Source organism: Peromyscus maniculatus, chromosome 8 (assembly GCF_049852395.1).
Source record: "Peromyscus maniculatus bairdii isolate BWxNUB_F1_BW_parent chromosome 8, HU_Pman_BW_mat_3.1, whole genome shotgun sequence".
Lineage (NCBI taxonomy): Eukaryota > Metazoa > Chordata > Mammalia > Rodentia > Cricetidae > Peromyscus > Peromyscus maniculatus.
The window spans coordinates 88,115,001-88,134,243 of NC_134859.1; the positions used below are offsets into that span (position 1 = coordinate 88,115,001).

Sequence of the window (19,243 nt, forward strand, 5' to 3'; positions counted from 1 at the left end):
TCTCTTGTGTAGCTTTGCGCCTTTCCTGGAACTCACTTGGTAGCCCAGGCTGGCCTCGAACTCACAGAGATCCTCCTGGCTCTGCCTCCCGAGTGCTGGGATTAAAGGCGTGCGCCACCACCGCCCGGCCCATTTTTCCCACTTTTAAAGACATTTCCAGTATGTGAGACCTGGCGTCTCTTTCTCAACTGTTAGGTAGAAGAAAGCACCCCATGACACTCACATTGTCTTTCTCTCTGCTTGGACATCATGTAGCCACGGACACTGAAGTCCAGCCGCTGCAGAGCTGGCTTCAGTCGCACATAGGCTCGATCCCACAGTCGGTGATAGACAGCCAGCGGCCACATCATCACAGTGACAACTGAGAAGAGTGGAGACAGCAGGAAAATGGAGAGCGCGCACGCAGCGATCCTCCCTCCCTCCCTCTGCTGTTGTGTCCTCAGGACAAAGAGTGCACAACAATCCCACTCATTTCCGCTGGCACCTCCACTAATGACCCCTATTATACACAGTTTGAGAGCAGGGACTTCTGTAGCCATCCACAGGGTACAGGTCATGGCTATATACAATAAAATATGCTACAGACAGCCCAGGGCCAGAACCAGGAAGTGTGGACATATAAAGCAAAATGGTGACAACCAGTCATGTGACTCTGAGATAAATTATATCTAAAAAATAGTACACCTAGATGCCCAGCATGATGGCACATGCCTTTAGTTCCAGCACTTGGGAGGCAAAGGCAGGTGGATCTCTGTGAGTTCAAGGCCAAATTGCTCTACAAGGTGAATTCCAGGACAGGCAGGGCTATGTAGAGAGTCCCTGCCTCAAAAAAACAAACATAAACAAATAAAATAAAATAATACACCTGGAGCTAATTTCTTCTAGCCTCAAACAGTACATGCCAGTAAAAAGTAACTACCTTACAGAAATGTACTTCCAAAGAGGGGAAGTCCTCCAGAGCAAGAACAAGGAGAAGGAACCTGAGAACTGTCTGCAAAGCTTCTCCATAAACAGAGACAGTCTTTCAGGGTGGGACACCATGTACATTGGTGAACCCTCATTAATGTCTACACCTTGCTAAGAGGCTAGGGATAGCCATCAGTGGCACACCACTTGCCTAATACGCATGACATGCTGCAAGCTCTCCAAAAGGAAATGGAGTTGATGCCTTTATATGTGGAGTATCAGCTCCATGTGAAAAGACGTTTAAAGACACACATCGTGTCCTAAGTACATGAAAAAAGTCATTGTTGGGTTGGGGATTTAGTTCAGTGGTAGAGCGCTTGCCTGGCAAGCACAAGGCCCTGGGTTCGTTCCTCAGCTCCAGAAAAAAAAAAAAAAGTCATTGTTGGGGGACTAATATATAATGGTGTTCTTCCTAGATAAGTGGTTCTGAACCTGTGGGTTGCGACCACTTGTGGTCAAATGACCCTTCCTCAGGAGTTGCATATTAGATAACCTGCATATCAGATATTTACATTAAGATTCACAACAGTGGCAAAATTACAGTTATGAAATAGCAATGAAAATAATTTTATGCTTGGGGGTCACCACAACATGAGGAACTATTAAAGGGTCACAGCATTAGGAAGATTGAGAACCACTGCCCTAGACCAACAGTTGACTATGGCTGGAAAAGCTACGAGCAACTTGTGGGGAGTGTGTGCACACTTACGCATCAGGTAGGAGAGCAGGAGCCCTGGGATGTAGCGGCCCAACATGGCCAGAAAGGTCAGTATCCCACAGCTCAGCAAACAGAACTGGAAAAGCAAGACGCACGAATAAGTCTCTGTCATCCAGCAAAGCACTGCGGTGGGATGGGGATTCATGGAGATGGGATTAAGGATTCTTTACGATCTGAGTCAAGCTGGGCACGCCAGAATGACAGCCACAGCCACTCTTGAGTCCAGTGGTGACTCTGGGCAGACAAGAGAACATTCCCTTCTACTCAAGCTTCTTTTGCATGGCTAACCCCATACAGCTGTACCGTTCATGCCAGGAAACTGGTTTGAGTAAGTTTTAGCCAAAAATTCTCTCTGGAAACACATATAGGTGGTGTTTTTTTTTTTTAAGTAAAACTAAAAAAACAAAAATATAAAACCCTGTAACTTATCATGTTTAATATGACACAGAATGCACAAAGCAAGCTTTTCTTCCCTTCTTGAGACAAGAAAATGGCCTGCTCTCTGGGGCTGGAGATGTAGCTCAGCTGTAGAGCTTGCCTAGCACGCAGGAAGCCCTGGATTCAATCCCCAGCACAGAGAGAAATTTAAGGGAAAAAAAGGAAGAAAGAAAATGGCTCCTCCAGGTGACAAGCACAACGAACACGGAGTCATGCTCCTGCCTTTACTGTAACGGCCAATCAGAGCCTTCCTATAACCTGCCTTTACTGTAATGGCCAATCAGCGCCTTCCTATAACCTGCCTTTATTGTAACAGCCAATCAGGGCCTTCCTATAAGCTGCCTTTACTGTTACGGCCAATCAGAACCTTCCTATAACCCGCCTTTGTTTCTATGACCCTCAAGTCTTTTTCTCCCTGAATGAGGATACACTGTGAATGAGGATACATGTTTCAACTTAACATGAGCTGAACTGAAGGCCAGAGCTTAAAGTGAGAAGGGAAGGCTTACCTTGCCTGGGTTTTGCTTTTTGAAAAGCAAAAGATTCCTTAGGAAAATGGTCCCACTAACCCAGACTTCAGCTACATGGTGGCAGAGCTCGGGCACGCTGAGCAACCGAGGGTGCACAAAACCCCAACTACGGGAGAGAGAAGGGGGAGCTGTGAGAGGAGGCTGTTTAGGGCCCCCCAACTGTGCAGGCAGCCAATGCTTCCGGGTTTATATAGGGGCTGGGAGCGGCTAGTCCCAGGTGCTCTGGAGGTGAAACATGTCTTTCTTCTTGGCTCACCAGGTTGAAACTTGAATTTGGGGACTAGGAAGACAAACTTGTTCTGACAACTCCACCCTATGAGCAAGTGGTTCAAGTCACATGTATGAACCTGCCACTAGCTCCAAGGCCCTTTGTGCATGAAACACCATCTTCAGCACGCTTGGACCATTGCAGTTCCCTCGACTGCCATATCCAGGGGTCAAGTCAAAGCATGGTCTCACCAACTCCACTGCAGCCAGGAGGGGAGGCAACGTGAGGGGACAAAGCAAAGCCAAAATAAATCCCAGCAGAGGAAATTCCTTCCATCAAACATAATGGGTGGGTGGGTGAGGGACGAAAGCAGAGGCCCTAAGACACACAGGGATCTTTAGCACTGGTTTGCTGATGCCAGGAACCAATGTTTTCTGACCCAGACTTAAAAATAGCCACAGGTCACAGGAAACACCAAACGATACAGTATAAAAGCCAACAGACAAATCAAATCAGTGGTCTCTAAATTTTCACACTGTGGCTTACTAATAATACAGCTACTTCCCTGGCATGTCAGGTTCTGAGTCACTAATGTTCCTTTTCCAGAAAGTCCTCATCCTATAAAGATGAGAAGACACTGAGTATTCTCAACTTGAACTTTAGGATTTGTTATTATTTTTGAACAGATTAGGTGTATAATGTTGTGTCCAGAATATGGGGCTAAAAACATGTAATCAGAACAATACAACAGAATCCATCAAAACAACAAAAAGTAGTAATTGGAATTCCATACCTTTCATTGTCTAATGCATCAGGTCTTGGCACTACAATATTAAAACAAACACCAGTATTAGTTGGCAGAAAAAATAAACATGAAAATATCAGGCTGCCTCTCGGTCTGACTGTGAACATTATTAGACAGGAATTAGACCCCATGTTATATTGGCCGTTAGGGAGCTGCTGACGAAGGAGTAATGGTTTACAAAGGAAGGTACAAATGGACCACTGGAGCTGCACATACTGACTACTTCAGCCGACAGCCAAGGTGTATGAGCACAGTCCATCCATCCCGTGAGCATGTCCAACTGCTCAGACACATCACGATGTGCCAAACTTCTAAGGCATGTTGTAACTAACTACTCAACTCTAGCCGTCTGCCTGTTTTCTTTAGACACCTATTATCTGCTCTGAACAATGTCGTCTTTTGACAGTCACAGACACAAAACAGGCTGATTACTTGAAGACTATAAAATAAGACAGCAATGTACTTAAAAACATCTGCCAGCACCTCAGCCCTGCCATGTCCAGCATCCACATCAGTTTCCCTTTCCCTCAGTGCCCACCTGGCCACTCCCCATCGCCCGCCCGTGTGTAAGCACAGCCATTCTCCGCTCTTGCGCTAAAACCCCCAAGTCGGCCTCCCTATTCCAACCCCATCTGCTGTGCGTCAGTGCTGAAGTCTCCTCCTCCTTCATACTCTCCAAAGCACCCATCCCCGAGTTTCATGACACCCTGACTTCTTCCCACAGAGACACAGCTGCAGTTCTAACAGAGCTTCTGCCTTCCCCTTTGGTTCATTCCATCCACCCTATAAAACGATATCAAATTAATCTTCACTCTCAACTCAGTATGCAGCTCGACTTTTAAAAACCCTTAAATGATCATTCAATACCTAAACATGTAAGCCTGACTTTCAAGAACTTAATGCTCAAATCTCTGTTCCCAGGAGATCCTTTGCAAGTTGTGGGTCTCCTGTTTGTCAGGTTGATTTTTTTTTGTTTGTAGCGAAGATCTCACGTCTCAGGCTAGCCTCCATTTTACTGCACAGCTGAGGCTGGCTCTGAAGTCCTGACGGACTGGCCGAACAAGAGTGTGACACCATCACTAGTCTATAGGTCTCTAGTCAAGCTACTGGACTGCCTAGAAAGGTATTCTCTTTATCTTCCACAGAGTTTGCTTCATTCAACACTGAAATGGGGATAAAATGCCAGGCGGTGGTCGCACACCTTTAATCCCAGCATTCCGGAGGCAGAGGCAGGCTTATCTCTGTGAGTTCAAGGCCAGCCTGGTTTACAGAGCGAGATCCAGGACATCCAGGGCTACACATACAGAAAGAAAGAAGAAAGAAAGAGAGAAAGAGAAAAGAAAGAAAGAGAGAGAGAAAGAGAGAAAGAAAGAGAGAGAGAGAAAGAAAGGAGAGAAAGAAGAAAGAGAAAGAAAGAGAAAGAAAGAGAGAGAAAGAAAGAAAGAAAGAAAGAAAGAAAGAAAGAAAGAAAGAAAGAAAGAAAAAGAGAAAGAGAGAAAGAAAAAAGTATCATATTTTTTATTACATACAAGTTTTTGAAAAGAAAACACATCTTTCTTTCTTTCTTTTCAGACAGGGTTTTTCTGTGTAACAGCCCCAGTTGTCTTGGAACTCTCTTTGTAGACCAGGCTGGCCTCAGACTCACAGAGATAAGCCTGCCTCTGCCTTCTGAGGGCTGGGATCAAAGGTACCACTACATCCTGTGAGAAATCACATTTCTTAGTGCTTATTATATAGTTTAAAAGAAATTCTGGGAGATAAATCGATGCTGCCTGCAGCTAGGCATGGTAGTACATACTTGTAATCCCAATATTTGGGAGGAAAGGCAGGAGAATTAGGAATCAAAGTCATCCTCAGCTACATAGTAAATTGGAAGCTAGCTTGGGCTACATGAGTCACTGGGTTTTGGTTTTGTTTTAATTGGTGGCCAGGCATGGTGGTACACATCTTTAAATCCAGTACTCAAAAAGGAGAGGTAGATGAACCTCTGTGAGTTTGAGGCCAGCCAAAGCAACACAGACCCTGTCTCAAAAAAAAAAGGGGGGTGGGGGTGGGGGAGGAGGGGGCCGGAGAGATGGCTTGGCAGTTAGGAGCACGGACTACTCCTCCAGAGGACCGAAGTTTGATTCCCAGCACCCATGTGGCAGCTCACAACCGCCTGCAACTCCAGTTCCAGTGGATCCAATGCCCTCTTTTGGCCTCTGTGTGCATCAGGCACACAAGTGATAGACAGACATGCAGGCAAAACATCCATTCACATAAAATAAGAATGAACCCATGCTGTCTCAGTAGATAAGAGTATCCAGTAAGATCATTTAAGTCAAAACAAAACAAAAAATTGTGAAGTCTGCAAATTCCTCAGGCCAATTGTACTGACAACATCACCTCAGGTGGCAGACACAGATCTGCTGACAAGGATGTAATAGAAAGGTATAACCCAGCTATATGGACCCACAGATGAGGCCTAAGCTTTTTTCTTTTTCTTTTTTCTTTTTTTTTTTTTTTTTTCAGACAGGGTCTTTTAACACAGCTCTGTCTGTCCTACAACTCACTCACTATATAGACCAGGCTGGCCTTGAACTCAGAGATCCACCTGCCTCTGCCTCTAGACTGCAGGCCTTAAAGGTGTGAGCCACCACCCCTGGCCTGAGGCTTGTTTTACAAATGTCTCCTAAAACAAGTTATTCAGACTTCAGTTATCAGTCCCCAATATCACATACCCCTCAACAAACAAACAAAAAAACAAAACCTAAAGGCAAAAATCACATAAAAAGTTGTTGCCAGTTCAAATTGTTCTAAATGCTACAAATCTTACCTTTTATCTCAGGCCAAATTTTGTTCTTCCATTGGTCAATACAGACAATGATCATCAAGCTGAATGCAAGTAAAAACACAAAACGAAGGGATGTCAGTGCAAAAAACCTACAGAGAAAGAAAACAGAAGAGGGTCACTAAGCAACGAAGCCAGTTTAAAAAAGGCCACATGTGCACTACGGGCTTCGGGGAACACCCGAGATCTAGTCCGAGGCCTCGGTGGTTGCTCGGATGTAAACCAGTCATACACCTTGGTTAAATCCAGACCTCAACTATTCTCCTATGGAGACAGTCATTTGCTTCTGTAAAGGTAAAGGACTAAATCAAATAACCTCCTGGAGATCCTTTCAACTTCCCAGTCTCTTCAGCTCAGGGACAAGTCAGGATGAAAGCGAGTATTCACTTACCTGGTAAACCCTAATCCAAGTTACCCTAATACAAGTCAATGTAGCACATTCTGTCCTTATGCCCATCCATCCCTGCACTTCTCACTCTTCCCCCATCACTGGTTCTCTTTGTTTCTCCAGACAGTTTCACGTCTACTATTACGCCATACATACACACACATACATACATACATACATACATACACGACTTGGTGTAGCAATATACAACCTAGGAAGCACAAATGAGAGAAAGCATATGGTACTTGTCTTTCTGAGACTGACTTGTTTAATAGGATTATCCCCAGTTGTATATCAAGTGGGTATGTGTGTAGGTCAGAAGTCTCTATCATTCCAGACAGGTCCTCCAGTCTGGTTGTGCCCTGGTTGTCTTGGAACTCACCATGTAGTCCAGGCTGGCCTTGAACTCACAGAGATCTACCTACGTGTCTCCTGAGATGAAAAGTGTGGCACTATACTTGGCATTCCACTTTATCATTTGAAACAGAGTTTCTCAACGAATCAGAGCTCATCAACTGGACAGACTTTTGGCCAGTGAGTTCCAGGGATATGTCTGTCCCTGACCTCTCAGCACTAGAGTTACAGATATGTGACCACACCAAGCTTTTACATGGGTGCTGGAGATCCATGTTCAGGTCCTCCTGCTTGCATGCCAGAATGTGGCTGCCAGGTGGGCGGTGGTGGCACACGCCTTTAATCCCAGAACTCGGGGAGGCAGAAGCAGGTGGATCTCTGAGTTTCAGGCCAGCCTGGTCTACAGAGTATGTTCCAGGACAGCCAGGGGCAACACAGATAAACCTTGTCTCAATAAACAAACAAACAAAAAAGCATATACTTATATACTAAAAATAAACAAAACAAAAATTAGGACAAACATAGTGGCACATATCTTTAATTTAAGCACTCTGAAGGCAGAGGGTGAACCTTTGAGGTTTGAGGCCAACTTGGTCTATAATATAGAAAATCCCAGGCCAGCTGGGTCTACATAGTGAGAAACCTATCTCAATAATAATAAACAACGATAAAAAATTAAATTTAGGCCTGGGTGGTGGTGGCGCACACCTTTAATCCCAGCACTCGGGAGGCAGAGCCAGGCAGATCTCTGTGAGTTCGAGGCCAGCCTGGGCTACCAAGTGAGTTCCAGGAAAGGCACAAAGCTACACAGAGAAACCCTGTCTCGAAAAACAAAAAACAAAAAACAAATAAATAAATAAATTTAAGTAGAAAATGAAGTTAGATGACCCTGAGTTTGATTCCCTAAAACGAACCATTACGTGAACTTTAATAAATTTGTTTCCTCGTCAGTAATGTGGTGTCAACAAATCTTGAGCTGAGGATGTAGTTCAGTTGGTAAACTGTCTGCCTAGCATACATGAAGCCCTAGTTTGATCCTCAGCACCAAATAAAACCGGTGTGGTAGCTCACACCTACAATCTCAGTCCTTGGGAAGCAGAGGCAGGAGGATGGGAAGTTCAAGGTCATCCTTAGCTACACAGTGAGTCTGAGAACAACCTGGGTGTCTAATGTAAGACTTTCTCTTCTTTTCAAAGGAAGCAACAGACTTATCACCTATAAAACGAAACATTTGATCCTGGCCAAAAAGCCAGGAAGAAAATGCAAGGCACTAACACCCACCTAACACAGTCCTACTCAGCTGTTCCATGTCACAGTGGCACTAGGTAGTCACACAACAACTGAGCAAACAGGTGGGGGTGACCAAGAGCGCTGGTCATAGTCATCACCTTGAAATACTTTCAGCTCAGTACTTGCCTAATAACATTATATAATCACAAAACAAGCCTTAAGGATAGTGTTCTCATACTATAAAAACAAAAAGGCTGGGACAGAGCTCAGTTGGTAGGGTTCCGGGCTCGCACAAATGCCCAGCTTTGATCCTTAGCGTTCCGGAAGTAGAAGCGGGAAGATCCAAACGGCTTCACAGGGAGTTTAATATCATGCTGTGCCACATGAGACAGTCTCCAAAGAATAAAATAAACTGGACATGGTGACATATGCCTTTTATCCCAGCACTTGGAAGACAGGGGCAGCAGCCAGACTGGTCTACATAGTGTGCTCCGGGACAGCCAGAGAGACTCTATCTCAAAAATAAATAAACAAACAAACAAGCAAACCAAAATAAATTAAAAAAATTAAAAGCTTGTATAAGACACTCAGATCAATCCCCAGCATCAAAAATAAAGACAAATGCACACACAACAATTAGCAAAGGAACTCCAGATTTTGTCTATAGACATTTCTGTGCAGTAAGTATCAATGCGGACTACCGGCACACCTTCAAATAAAATATATTAAAATGACGGATGAAATGAAAGAGACCCAGAAACCCTGGTCACCAGTGACAACTCTATTCCTGTTTTCCCATCCAGCACTTAAAGGGCACAATCACACATGGGATTAAAGAATGAAAGCAGCTTAGCAGAAATAACTGGAGAGCTTCCTCGGGTCTTATCTGCTCAAAGCCAGTACATATTCAACAGTTAAGCAAACTAAACAAGGCCACACTAAGGGCGTGGTCACCACTCCCCAGTGCTCACTCCCCAGTGCTCACTACCCAGTGCTCCTACAACTGCTCCCCTCCATGCACCTGAAAGCACTCTCTGAGGGGCAAGCCAGGCTACAGTCACCCCTTCCCAGAGCACTGGCTGCTGACTAGCAGAAACTCAGGCGGGGAGGATGGTTAGCTCCTTTAGAGGTGGTTGTTTTCCAGCCAGACCTGGGGGCACAGGCCTGTGAGCCCTGCACTTCAGAGGTGGGAGCAATAGACAGGGTCAGGAGTTCAAGAGCGGGGCTGCAGGAAAGCTTGTATCACACAAATCAACCTAGACTACCTTACAGAAGCAGGTCACAACTCTACCTTCCCAATCTCACTGCCTGGACTTCACCTGCACAAGCCAACCTGAGGACCTACTGGCCACGGTCAGCAACCCAAGCACAGAGTAACAAAGGTGCACTGCTCCTAACCCCAGGACTTGGACAGCAAAAGGAAGAGGATCCATAGATCTCCGTGAGGAGCCAGGCATACATTGTCACAGTGTCACACTGTCAGGCCTGTCACAAAACAAGTGGAAATACTAGAGTAAACAGTTACTCAGTTACAGCTGTGTAGCAATAAGGGATGAAGACATATAAAATGGATTTGAAAGACAAATGATAAAACAGAGAGAGAGAGACAGAGACAGAGCACACAAGCAACTGACAAGTGGTTAGGAATCCGGACAAGAGGGAATAAGGCAAAAAAGACATCCAGACTAGGAGCAGGGTGCATGCCTATAATCCTAGTGCTCAGGAAACTGAAGCAGGGGAGCAACAGTGAGGCTAGCCTGAACTATATAATGAGATCTTTCTAGAAAACACACACAATTCAAACCAAAAATCCACGAAATGTGTTAAAATAGTATACAAAACTACAATCAGCAGAAAAACTTTCCAACTAAGCAAAAAACAACTGCAAAACAACCAACTCAGAATATGTATACATGAATCATTTAACTGGAGGCGATTTGGCCTTTCTGCTCAATGTAGGCTCATCTGTCTTTTTCTTAACGACTTTCCTTATTTCTAAGGGCAAGCATATTTGTTGAAGGTTTAAAAAAATGTAAGAAATAATAAAATGCCAGGTATTATGGTGTACACCTTTAATCCTAGCACTCAGGAGGTAGAGGCAGGCAGATCTCTGTGAGTTTGAGGCCAGCCTGGTCTACAAAGTTTCAGGACAGCCAAGGTTACACAGAGAAACCCTGTCTCAAAAAACAAAACAAACAAATCCAAAAAAGAAATCATAAAAAAAAAGCATATCACTATGAAATAATCTCATTTGTACCCCACCTTATTATTGCGCTCCCAGTACCACCACCACCACCACCACCAACACACACACACACACACACACACACACACACACACACACACACACACACACACACTGCCAAGCATAGTGGAAAACTGAGGCAAGAGAATCCTAAGTTTGAAGTCAGCCTGGGCTGGCTAGCTACCCAGACAGAAAAAAGGAGAGAGAAAGATGGAGGGAGGGAGGGAATGTGGGGGAGAAAAGGAGAGGAAGAAAAGAAAGAGGGGGAGGAAGGGGGAAGAGAACGAAGAGAGAAAGAGAACTGTAACCCTGAATCTGATCAGGCTTTTGAAGTCAATCAGCTCACACAAAACATAGGACAGGAGATCCTGCATCCTAAGCCACGGGGATGCAGCAGCACAGTCTCAAGGGCACTCTCTGGACAAGGATATCTGCTCAGAGCAAGCAGACACAGCACACACACTTCACTCTAACTATTAGCCCAAGTCAACGGTTTGTTTGTAATGCCAAAGCACCATTTTTGAAGAAAAAAAAGCAGCCATTTCAGCACCGCACGAAATCATTTTTTCCGTATGATAAAATTCGTGCATTTTAAACATCTATTTTACAGAGGCATATGTGAAATTGAAGTTTTGAAAATGATCCACCACCCACATATATATTCTACAATGTGAAGATTAGTACCTTAATTTAAAAATATTAACATACAAAAAACATTGGGAGGCCAGCAAGATGGCTTAGGATAAAGGTTTTTGCTTGGTTACCAAGCCTAGCAACCTGAGTTCAATCCCTGGAACACACGTGGTAGGCAAGAGCCAACTCCTACACCTTATCCTCTGTCACACTTGTGCCCCTGAACGTGTACACACACAATAAACGGGAGCTGGAAAGATGGCTGGGCGGCTAAGAGCACTTGTTCTAGCAGAGGACCGGGGTTCAATTCCCAGAACCTACATGGAAGTTCACAACTATCTGTAACTTCAGTCCCAGGTAATCCAACACCCTCCGAAGGTACTAGGCATGCACATAGCGTACATATATACATGTAGGCAAAACACTCATGCACATAAAATTAAGTCTAAAATAAACAAATGCAAACAAACAATCCAATGGAAGTACAATCTGTGGTTTGAATGAGAATGTCTGAATGCTTGGTCCCTAGTTCAATGATTGGAGCTGTTTGGGAAGGTAGGTGTGGCCTGTTGGAGGAGGTATGTCAATGGAGGTGTGCTTCCTAGTTTCAAAGGCCCATGCCAGTCCCAGGGTCTCTTTTTCTATCTGCTGCCTGTGGATCCGGATGTCAAAACTCTCAGCTACTGCTCCAATAACATGCCTGTCTGCTTCCCACCATGATGATCAAGGACTAACACTCCAAAACTGTAAGCAAGGGGGCTGGAGAGACGGCTCAGCGGTTAGGAGCACTGGCTGCTCTTCCAGAGGACCCAGGTTCAATTCCCAGCACCCACATGGCAGCTGACAACTATCTATAACTCCTGTTCCAGGGGATCTGACACAGAGATACATGCAGGGAAAACACCAATGTACATAAAATACATATAAATAAATTAAAAAAAACTGTAAGCAAGCTCCCAATTCAATAATTCTTTTTATAAGAGTTGCCTTAGTCATGGTGTCAATTCACAGCAATAGGACAGAAACTAAGACATACAATATACCTAATTTAAAAACCTTTCTTGGTTGGGGATTTAGCTCAGTGGTAGAGCACTTGCCTAGCAAGTGCAAGGCCCTGGGTTCAGTCCTCAGCTCTGAAAAAAAAAACAAAAACAAACAAACAAACAAACAAAAAACCTTTCTTACTCAATACATAAACATGTTTTTCATGTCACCAGAAAAGCAACAGTAACTTTAAAAATGGTTGCATTATACATACCTACCTACCACTGGTCTTTTAAAAACATTTTATAATTAAGATATTACCAATTTTTGATGTTTAAAAAAAAAAAGAAAGAAACAACTTGGGCTGGGGGTGTAACTTAGAGCTTCTCATGCACAAGGTCCTGGGTTTGAGCCCGAGCACTATATAAACGGGACGTAGTGGTGTGCACACAGTAATTCCAGAACAGGGGAGGTGGAGACAGAAGGATCCTCGGCTGCATAAGTAGGCTGCGTGAGATCCTGCCTGGAAACAAAAAGCAAAAAAAGAAAAAAAGAAACACCAGGGCCAGTGAAATGGCAATGTGGGTAAAAGTAATTGCCAAGGAAACCTGATGACCTTTGACCCCTAGAACCCACAGTGAAAAGAAAGAATCTACTCCCAAAAGTTGTCCTCTGACCTGCACATGCATACCATGGCAGTCACCCCCCCACCCACACACACCACCCCACCACCCCCAAGACAGGGTTTCTCTGTGTAGTTTTGGTGCCTGTCCTGGATCTCACTTTGTGGACCAGGCTGGCCTCAAACTCACAGGCAACTATCACCATTATCTAATTTTAGAGACTTGTCATCACCCTCAATAAACACACACCCATCCTCAGTCAGTCCCTATCTCTTCTGTCCCCAGAAAAGGTGTTAACCAATTAGCTTAGCAAGAGTTGCCAAACTACTTCCTAGAAAAGCCATACAATGTAGGCTTCTATCAGTCACATGTCTGTTCTCCCACACAGTCCCAAGAATTAAACACTATCAATTCTTAAGACTTAATAAGCAGCCAGGCATAGTGGTGTACAGTTTTGATCTCAGCACTCAGGAAGCAGAAGCAGGCAGAACTTTGTGTGTTCAAGGCCAGACTGGTCTACATACTGAGTTCCAGGATAGCCAGGGGTATATACTGAGACCCAGTTTCAAAATAAAATAAAATAAACTTAAGCAGAAAATTGTAACACAGTTTGATTTCTATTAATTTTTTAATTAATTTATTCTATGTATATGGATGTTTCACCTGCATGCATAACATGCACCACAAGCCTGCTTGTTTGTTGGATCCCTGGAACTGGAGATATTGTAATCCATCACGTGGGTCCGAGGAATCAAATCTAGTTCCTTTGCAAGAGCTAAAAGTGCTCTTAACCACCAAGCCATCTCTCTAGTCCCTATACCTGGATTATGGGCCTACAGCACCACCGAAGGATTATTTTCCTTTTGTAAACTGTCCTTTTATTTGTTGGGGGCTAAAATCAGATTAAATTGACAGCCCAAATAAAAATGTGTTCCTTGGAACAATCCAAAAAAGATGAGAAATTCTAGAAACAAACAGTTTTCTGGGGGGCTGGAGAGATGGCTCAGTGGTTAAGAGCACAGACTGCTCTTTCAGAGGATCCAGGTTCAATTCCCAGCAACCACATGGCAGCTCACAACTGTAATTCCAGTTCCAGCAGACCTGACACCCATGCAAAACACAAATGCACATAAAATAAAAATGAAAATTAAAAAACAAAACAAAGTAGTTTTCCAGGAGGGAGTTAACTATAACATGGATTCTCTAGTAATAATAGAAATTAGATCCAGGTGGCGGTGGTGCACACCTTTAATCCCAGTACTGGGGAGGCAGAGCCAGGCGGATCTCTCTGAGTTCAAGGCCAGCCCGGTCTACAGAGCGAGATTCAGGACAGGCTCCAAAACTACACAGAGAAACCCTGTCTCGAAAAAGCCAAAAAAAATAAAGAAAGAAATTAGGAGTTTGTTATAAATAATTAATTTGCCCAGCATACAGGAGGCTCTGGGGTCATTCCATAGTTAACACATACAATCATAAATAACAATGACACATCTATTTCAATCAAAGACGTTATTTCTAGGTTCCTTTGTTATTACAGAGCACGCTTGTCTCTGTGGCACTTCAGAACAAAGCATCCCATTCTATAGGGCCAGTGAGCCCATTACTGTGCACCATTGTGACTGCCTAGTTAATGAGCCAGTCACTGGTAAATGAAAAGGAAAAATTAACCCAACCTATATCACATAATGAGAGCTGTTGCTTGCACAAAAAACCAGAAGTGAAACCAGCTAGCTGCTAATGACCCACCCGACCCTAAAAAGGAGAAAGTACCAATCTTCCAGACAAATCAGAAGGCCAGGCTGGCGGTACACTCAGAGATAGAAAGTCTGCCTAGTGTTCATGAAGCCCCAGGTTTAACCCCAGCACAAAAACAAACAAATGGCTAATCCACCTCCATGGCAGAGGGAAGGCTGAGGAAGACATTATTGGGAGCCCAATGAGACAAAAGAGCCCTATCAAGGCAGTAGACTCCCAAGAGCAGAGGCCACTTTTGGTTCCATGGACCCTGTCTTTAAGCAAAAACAGAAGGAAAAGAAGGAAGGAAGGAAGGAAGGAAGGAAGGAAGGAAGGAAGGAAGGAAGGAAGGAAGGAAGGAAGGAAGGAAGGAAGGAAGGAAGGAAGGAAGGAAGGAAGGAAGGAAGGAAGGAAGGAAGGAAGGAAGGAAGGAAGGAAGGAAGGAAGGAAGGAAGGAAGGAAGGAAGGAAGGAAGGAAGGAAGGAAGGAAAAAGAACTGATAACCAGAAACAATTGTCAATTGGTTTCATCTAAAATTTGAAGATTTTATCTAAGATACAGACTGCCTATATAGTCACCGCCGCCAGGAGCTCACTATACAGAACAAGCTGGTCTTGATGTCACAGAGCCGGGCCTGCAGAGTGCCGGGCTAAAGGCGTGCACGACTCTCATCTGTCAATTTCCCCCAAGAACAAATGTCTCTATTTAAATGGGCTTTATAGGCTTTCCTTGCCATTTAAAGAAATCTTAAAATCAGTAATGCTTATTTTTTTTTAAAATAAAGCATTTCCAGAACTCATTTTAAAAAGGGGGTGGGGGGTTCCTCCCTTCCATTTCCTACCCCTCTTTTTTTTTTTTAAGTTGGATTCTAACTTTGTAAATCAGAACTGTTGTATACCCTTAGTCACTTCCCAGATGACTTTTAATTTTGTTTTTTTAGGAAAAGAAAACATTTTTTTAAACCATGTTTAAACACCATAATCACACAGCCCCTCACACCCCAGTAAAGAATGGTCAACGCTGGTAACAATGGTGACTGAAAAGCAATTCTCAATAGAGAGATCAACAGGGAATCAACTGCAGGCTACACTCATGTCCCCAACCACCACCCAGAAGCACAGGGACAAAGCTGAAGTCCCTAACTCTCTATGAGCCACGTGCTGTTCACCTAGGGGGAGGAAGGGACCTGCAGCACCCACACATTCCCGGGAACCTGTTCTTCTCTGATCCTGTCACGATACACTCTTGCTGACTTCCATGGTCTCCCTGCAAATCACTCATCTGCAGATGGTGCTGAGACTAATGAAAATATAAGCTTTTAGAGGGAAGGCCATGATTATCCCAGAGACAGTAACAGGCCAGGGACTAGGAGCGATGTGGGCTGCAAGATTTTTGATAGGGCCACCGTAATTTCTCTGGAACCCAGGGAGTGGGGCCTGGAAATACTATGGTGGCACACATGGACTTCTTTTATGAACCTATTGTGTTTCGGAGTTAAGAGAACATAGTCACAAGTTCAGAAAAACCACAACTGAGAATACAGAACACTGAAGAAACTTTGTTCTCTGAATTTGGATGACTTGAAAAATCATGTGTGTGTGTGTGTGTGTGTGTGTGTGTGTGTGTGTGTGTGTGTGTGTGTGTGTAAGTCAGAGGACAACTTGCAAGAGTTGCACGGGGCCGTCAGACTTGGAGGTAGGTTCTAGTCCCCACTGAGCCAACTCTCTAGGCCTCTGGGAACTTTTTTCTGACACCTTAAACTGCATAAAACACCTTGGCTTTTGATGCATCATTATTCCTGACAAACAGTGAACCAAAAGTTTTTCAATTTGGTCCTTCTGACCTAAACTAATGACCCTTCTTCAAAATGTCTAAAATCTAAACAATCCTTCTTTACTTTTCCAAGTGAAATGTCGGCACTCACAGAGACATGAGCGAGATCTGTCTTAACCTTAAACTTGGAGGTAAGTTCGTTCCTCCCAACACAATTCCACGAGTGCCCACGTGCAGTCATTTCTCATCTCTGGGACCTGCACCCTTCCCAGGGTGACTCCCCTCTAAATGACCCGCTCAATTATCCCTTAGGTCTTAAACCACCTCTCCCCCAGCTTCTGAGTGTGAGATGGGACTGTAGCGGTATTGTGGCTCCTCAGTAGGCAAAATACCAGGAAATGCCGGAGACAAGACCAGCCATAATGTTTTAGGAGACACAAAGCACAAGTGGGGCTCTAAGAAAGATTCTAAACACAGACTTAGCTTAAGTAAACACTACTAGGGCCCAGGCACAGCGTGGTGGCCAACGTCTACAGTCCCACCCTTCAGGAGGTAGAAGCAGGAAGGTCGGGAGTTCAAAGCCAGCCTAGGATATAAGGGACCAAAATAAATAAATAAATAAAACACTGTTGGAGACCAGCAAATACTGTTGCAGTTTTAAAATGTGTTGCGTGCTGGAGAGATGGCCCAGTGGCTGAGAACGCACACTGCTCTTACAGAAGAGTGTGTTCCCAGCACCCACACTGGGTGGCTCACAAGCACCTGTAACTCCAGCTCCAGTGGGATCCAGGGCCTCTAACCTTCACAGGCACCTGCACTCACTGGCACATATCCCCTTACCCCCCACACAAAGGTAATTAAAATAATAGAAACAATCTTTAAAAACGTGTTTCAAGGGCTGGAGAGATGGCTCAGAGGTTAAGAGCACCGACTGCTCTTCCAGAGGTCCTGAGTTCAATTCCCAGCACCCACATGGTATCTCACAACCACCTGTAATGAGATCTGGTGCCCTCTTCTGTATACATAATAAATAAATAAATCTAAAAAAAAAAAAAAAACGTGTTTCATAAGTCAGGCATAATGGTGCACTCCTTTAATCCCAGCACTTGAGAGGCAGAAGCAGGCAGATCTCTTGAGTTTGAGGTCAGCCTGGTCTACATATACTTTCCAGGCTAGCAAGGGCTATATAGTGAAACCCTGACTCATTCTTCTTCTTTTTTTTTTTAAATCAGTTTTTTCTTTTTCTTTTTCTTTTTGTCCTGTCCCTGATGTATACCTCAACCCCACACTCTACAAACTAGTTTAATAAACACCTATTTCTTTTTCCAGGGGGTTCTGCCTGAATAAATACTAACAATGGAAAGGAAGCTGATGTCTGAAGTCAAGAAAGCAGTACCAAAATAGATGATATGGACCTGATGTGTAGCTCCATTGCTAGAGCACTTGTTTGGCATGCACAAGATCCTGGGTTCAACCTCCGGCACCCCCACACACACACACAAACACACACACCCACACACACAACCAGTTTGTTGTCTCAGGTTTATCCGGGACACTGTCATCTCATGTGGCTCTAGAGGCCTCAGGAACTATCAGTTCCCTTGGAATTTGACCAGTACTTTGGTTATTAATAAACCCAAACTATGTTTGGTAGCCTCTATGAAACCCGAAGTCCACCTAGGTGGTTTCATTGTCCCAGAGACTGAAACAAACAGACACTTAAACATAGTGCCACCTGTCCAGCTAGACAGAACTCACAGCTCTCAGACATATTCAAACCCCTTGATTTTAAACCATGGCTAAGGATGTCGTTCTAACTTCTTGGGAGAGAGAGGAGTTGCAATCCTTAGTGTCTCTGAAAGGGGTGAAATCTCACCATTGTTTCGTAATCTTTTTTCTTAAGCCTTCTAAGTCTCTTCAGGCTGAAGCTCCATACCGACTTCACCAACTTGACTGGGTGAGACAGTCTTTAACATGCTAATTCATGATAACCGGTTCAAGCTCGTTTTTCTCCTCACACCCATGGATACCTAGGATACCTTTTCAAGACCTTCTGCCTCTCCTCCCACCGTAAGTTAAAACTCTCTGGACACGACGCTGGAGCCGGCAAGAGAAACATAGGAGATGGTCTCAAAGCGAAAATAGCTTTCCCTAGCTAACAAGAGCCACCCCAGGCTCACGGAGACCGACTCAAGATGTTACCAGAAGCTGTAGGAGAGAATGCGGGGCGAGGGTGCAGGCGCGGGGCAAGCAGGGGAGACGGGCAAGCCCCCGTGAGAACCCGGGGTGCCAGAGCCTCGAGGCAGCCGGGATGGAGGGGAAAGTGAGGCATCATCAGGCGAGTACGAGAAGCAATCAGGACGGCGAAGGAAACAGGGCAGGGCAGGCGACAGGAAGACCCCTAGAGCAACCCGACGAATTCGCGCCTTGGAGGGTTAGCGAGGGTCCGGGTCTCTCACCAGAACGCTGCGTTCAGCCCCAGGCACCACAGGGCGCTCCTGGCGGGCCGCTCCCACACCAGGGCTGCTTGCACCCGGCTCAGCAGAGGCTCGTAGGGCCCCAGCACCTCCACCAGGGCCCGCTGCGCCGCCTCGACCTGCTGGTCGCGCTCCCAGGAGCCGGACATAGCTCGGCGGCCCCTGAAAGCCAACCCCGAAGCTGGGCCCGGGGCCGCAGCCACCCCTTCGGCCTCCTCCATCTCCCTTCCAGCAGCCACAACATCCGGGGCCACGGCCCGGCAGTCACAATAACACCAACTGCGCAGAAGCGCGATTTGGCTGCGGC

The 19,243-nt window shown here is 44.9% G+C and overlaps 1 protein-coding gene across 2 annotated transcripts in view; it reads right to left on the minus strand.

Moving 5' to 3' along the window:
• The window catches only part of Retreg3 (reticulophagy regulator family member 3), a 24,007-nt gene extending 4,850 nt beyond the window's left edge, over positions 1-19,157 (minus strand). Inside the window, exons 1-6 of one of the 2 annotated variants that reach the window (XM_006992915.4) lie at positions 18,919-19,157; positions 6,481-6,587; positions 3,654-3,684; positions 2,632-2,758; positions 1,676-1,760; positions 224-361 (exon numbers count right to left, since the gene is read on the minus strand). In XM_006992915.4, coding sequence (XP_006992977.1) covers positions 224-361; positions 1,676-1,760; positions 2,632-2,758; positions 3,654-3,684; positions 6,481-6,587; positions 18,919-19,157 — 727 coding nt within the window. The remainder of the gene's footprint in view (positions 1-223; positions 362-1,675; positions 1,761-2,631; positions 2,759-3,653; positions 3,685-6,480; positions 6,588-18,918) is intronic. The other variant, XM_076577662.1, reaches the window with a different exon arrangement.
• Between the last annotated feature and the right edge of the window lie 86 nt (positions 19,158-19,243).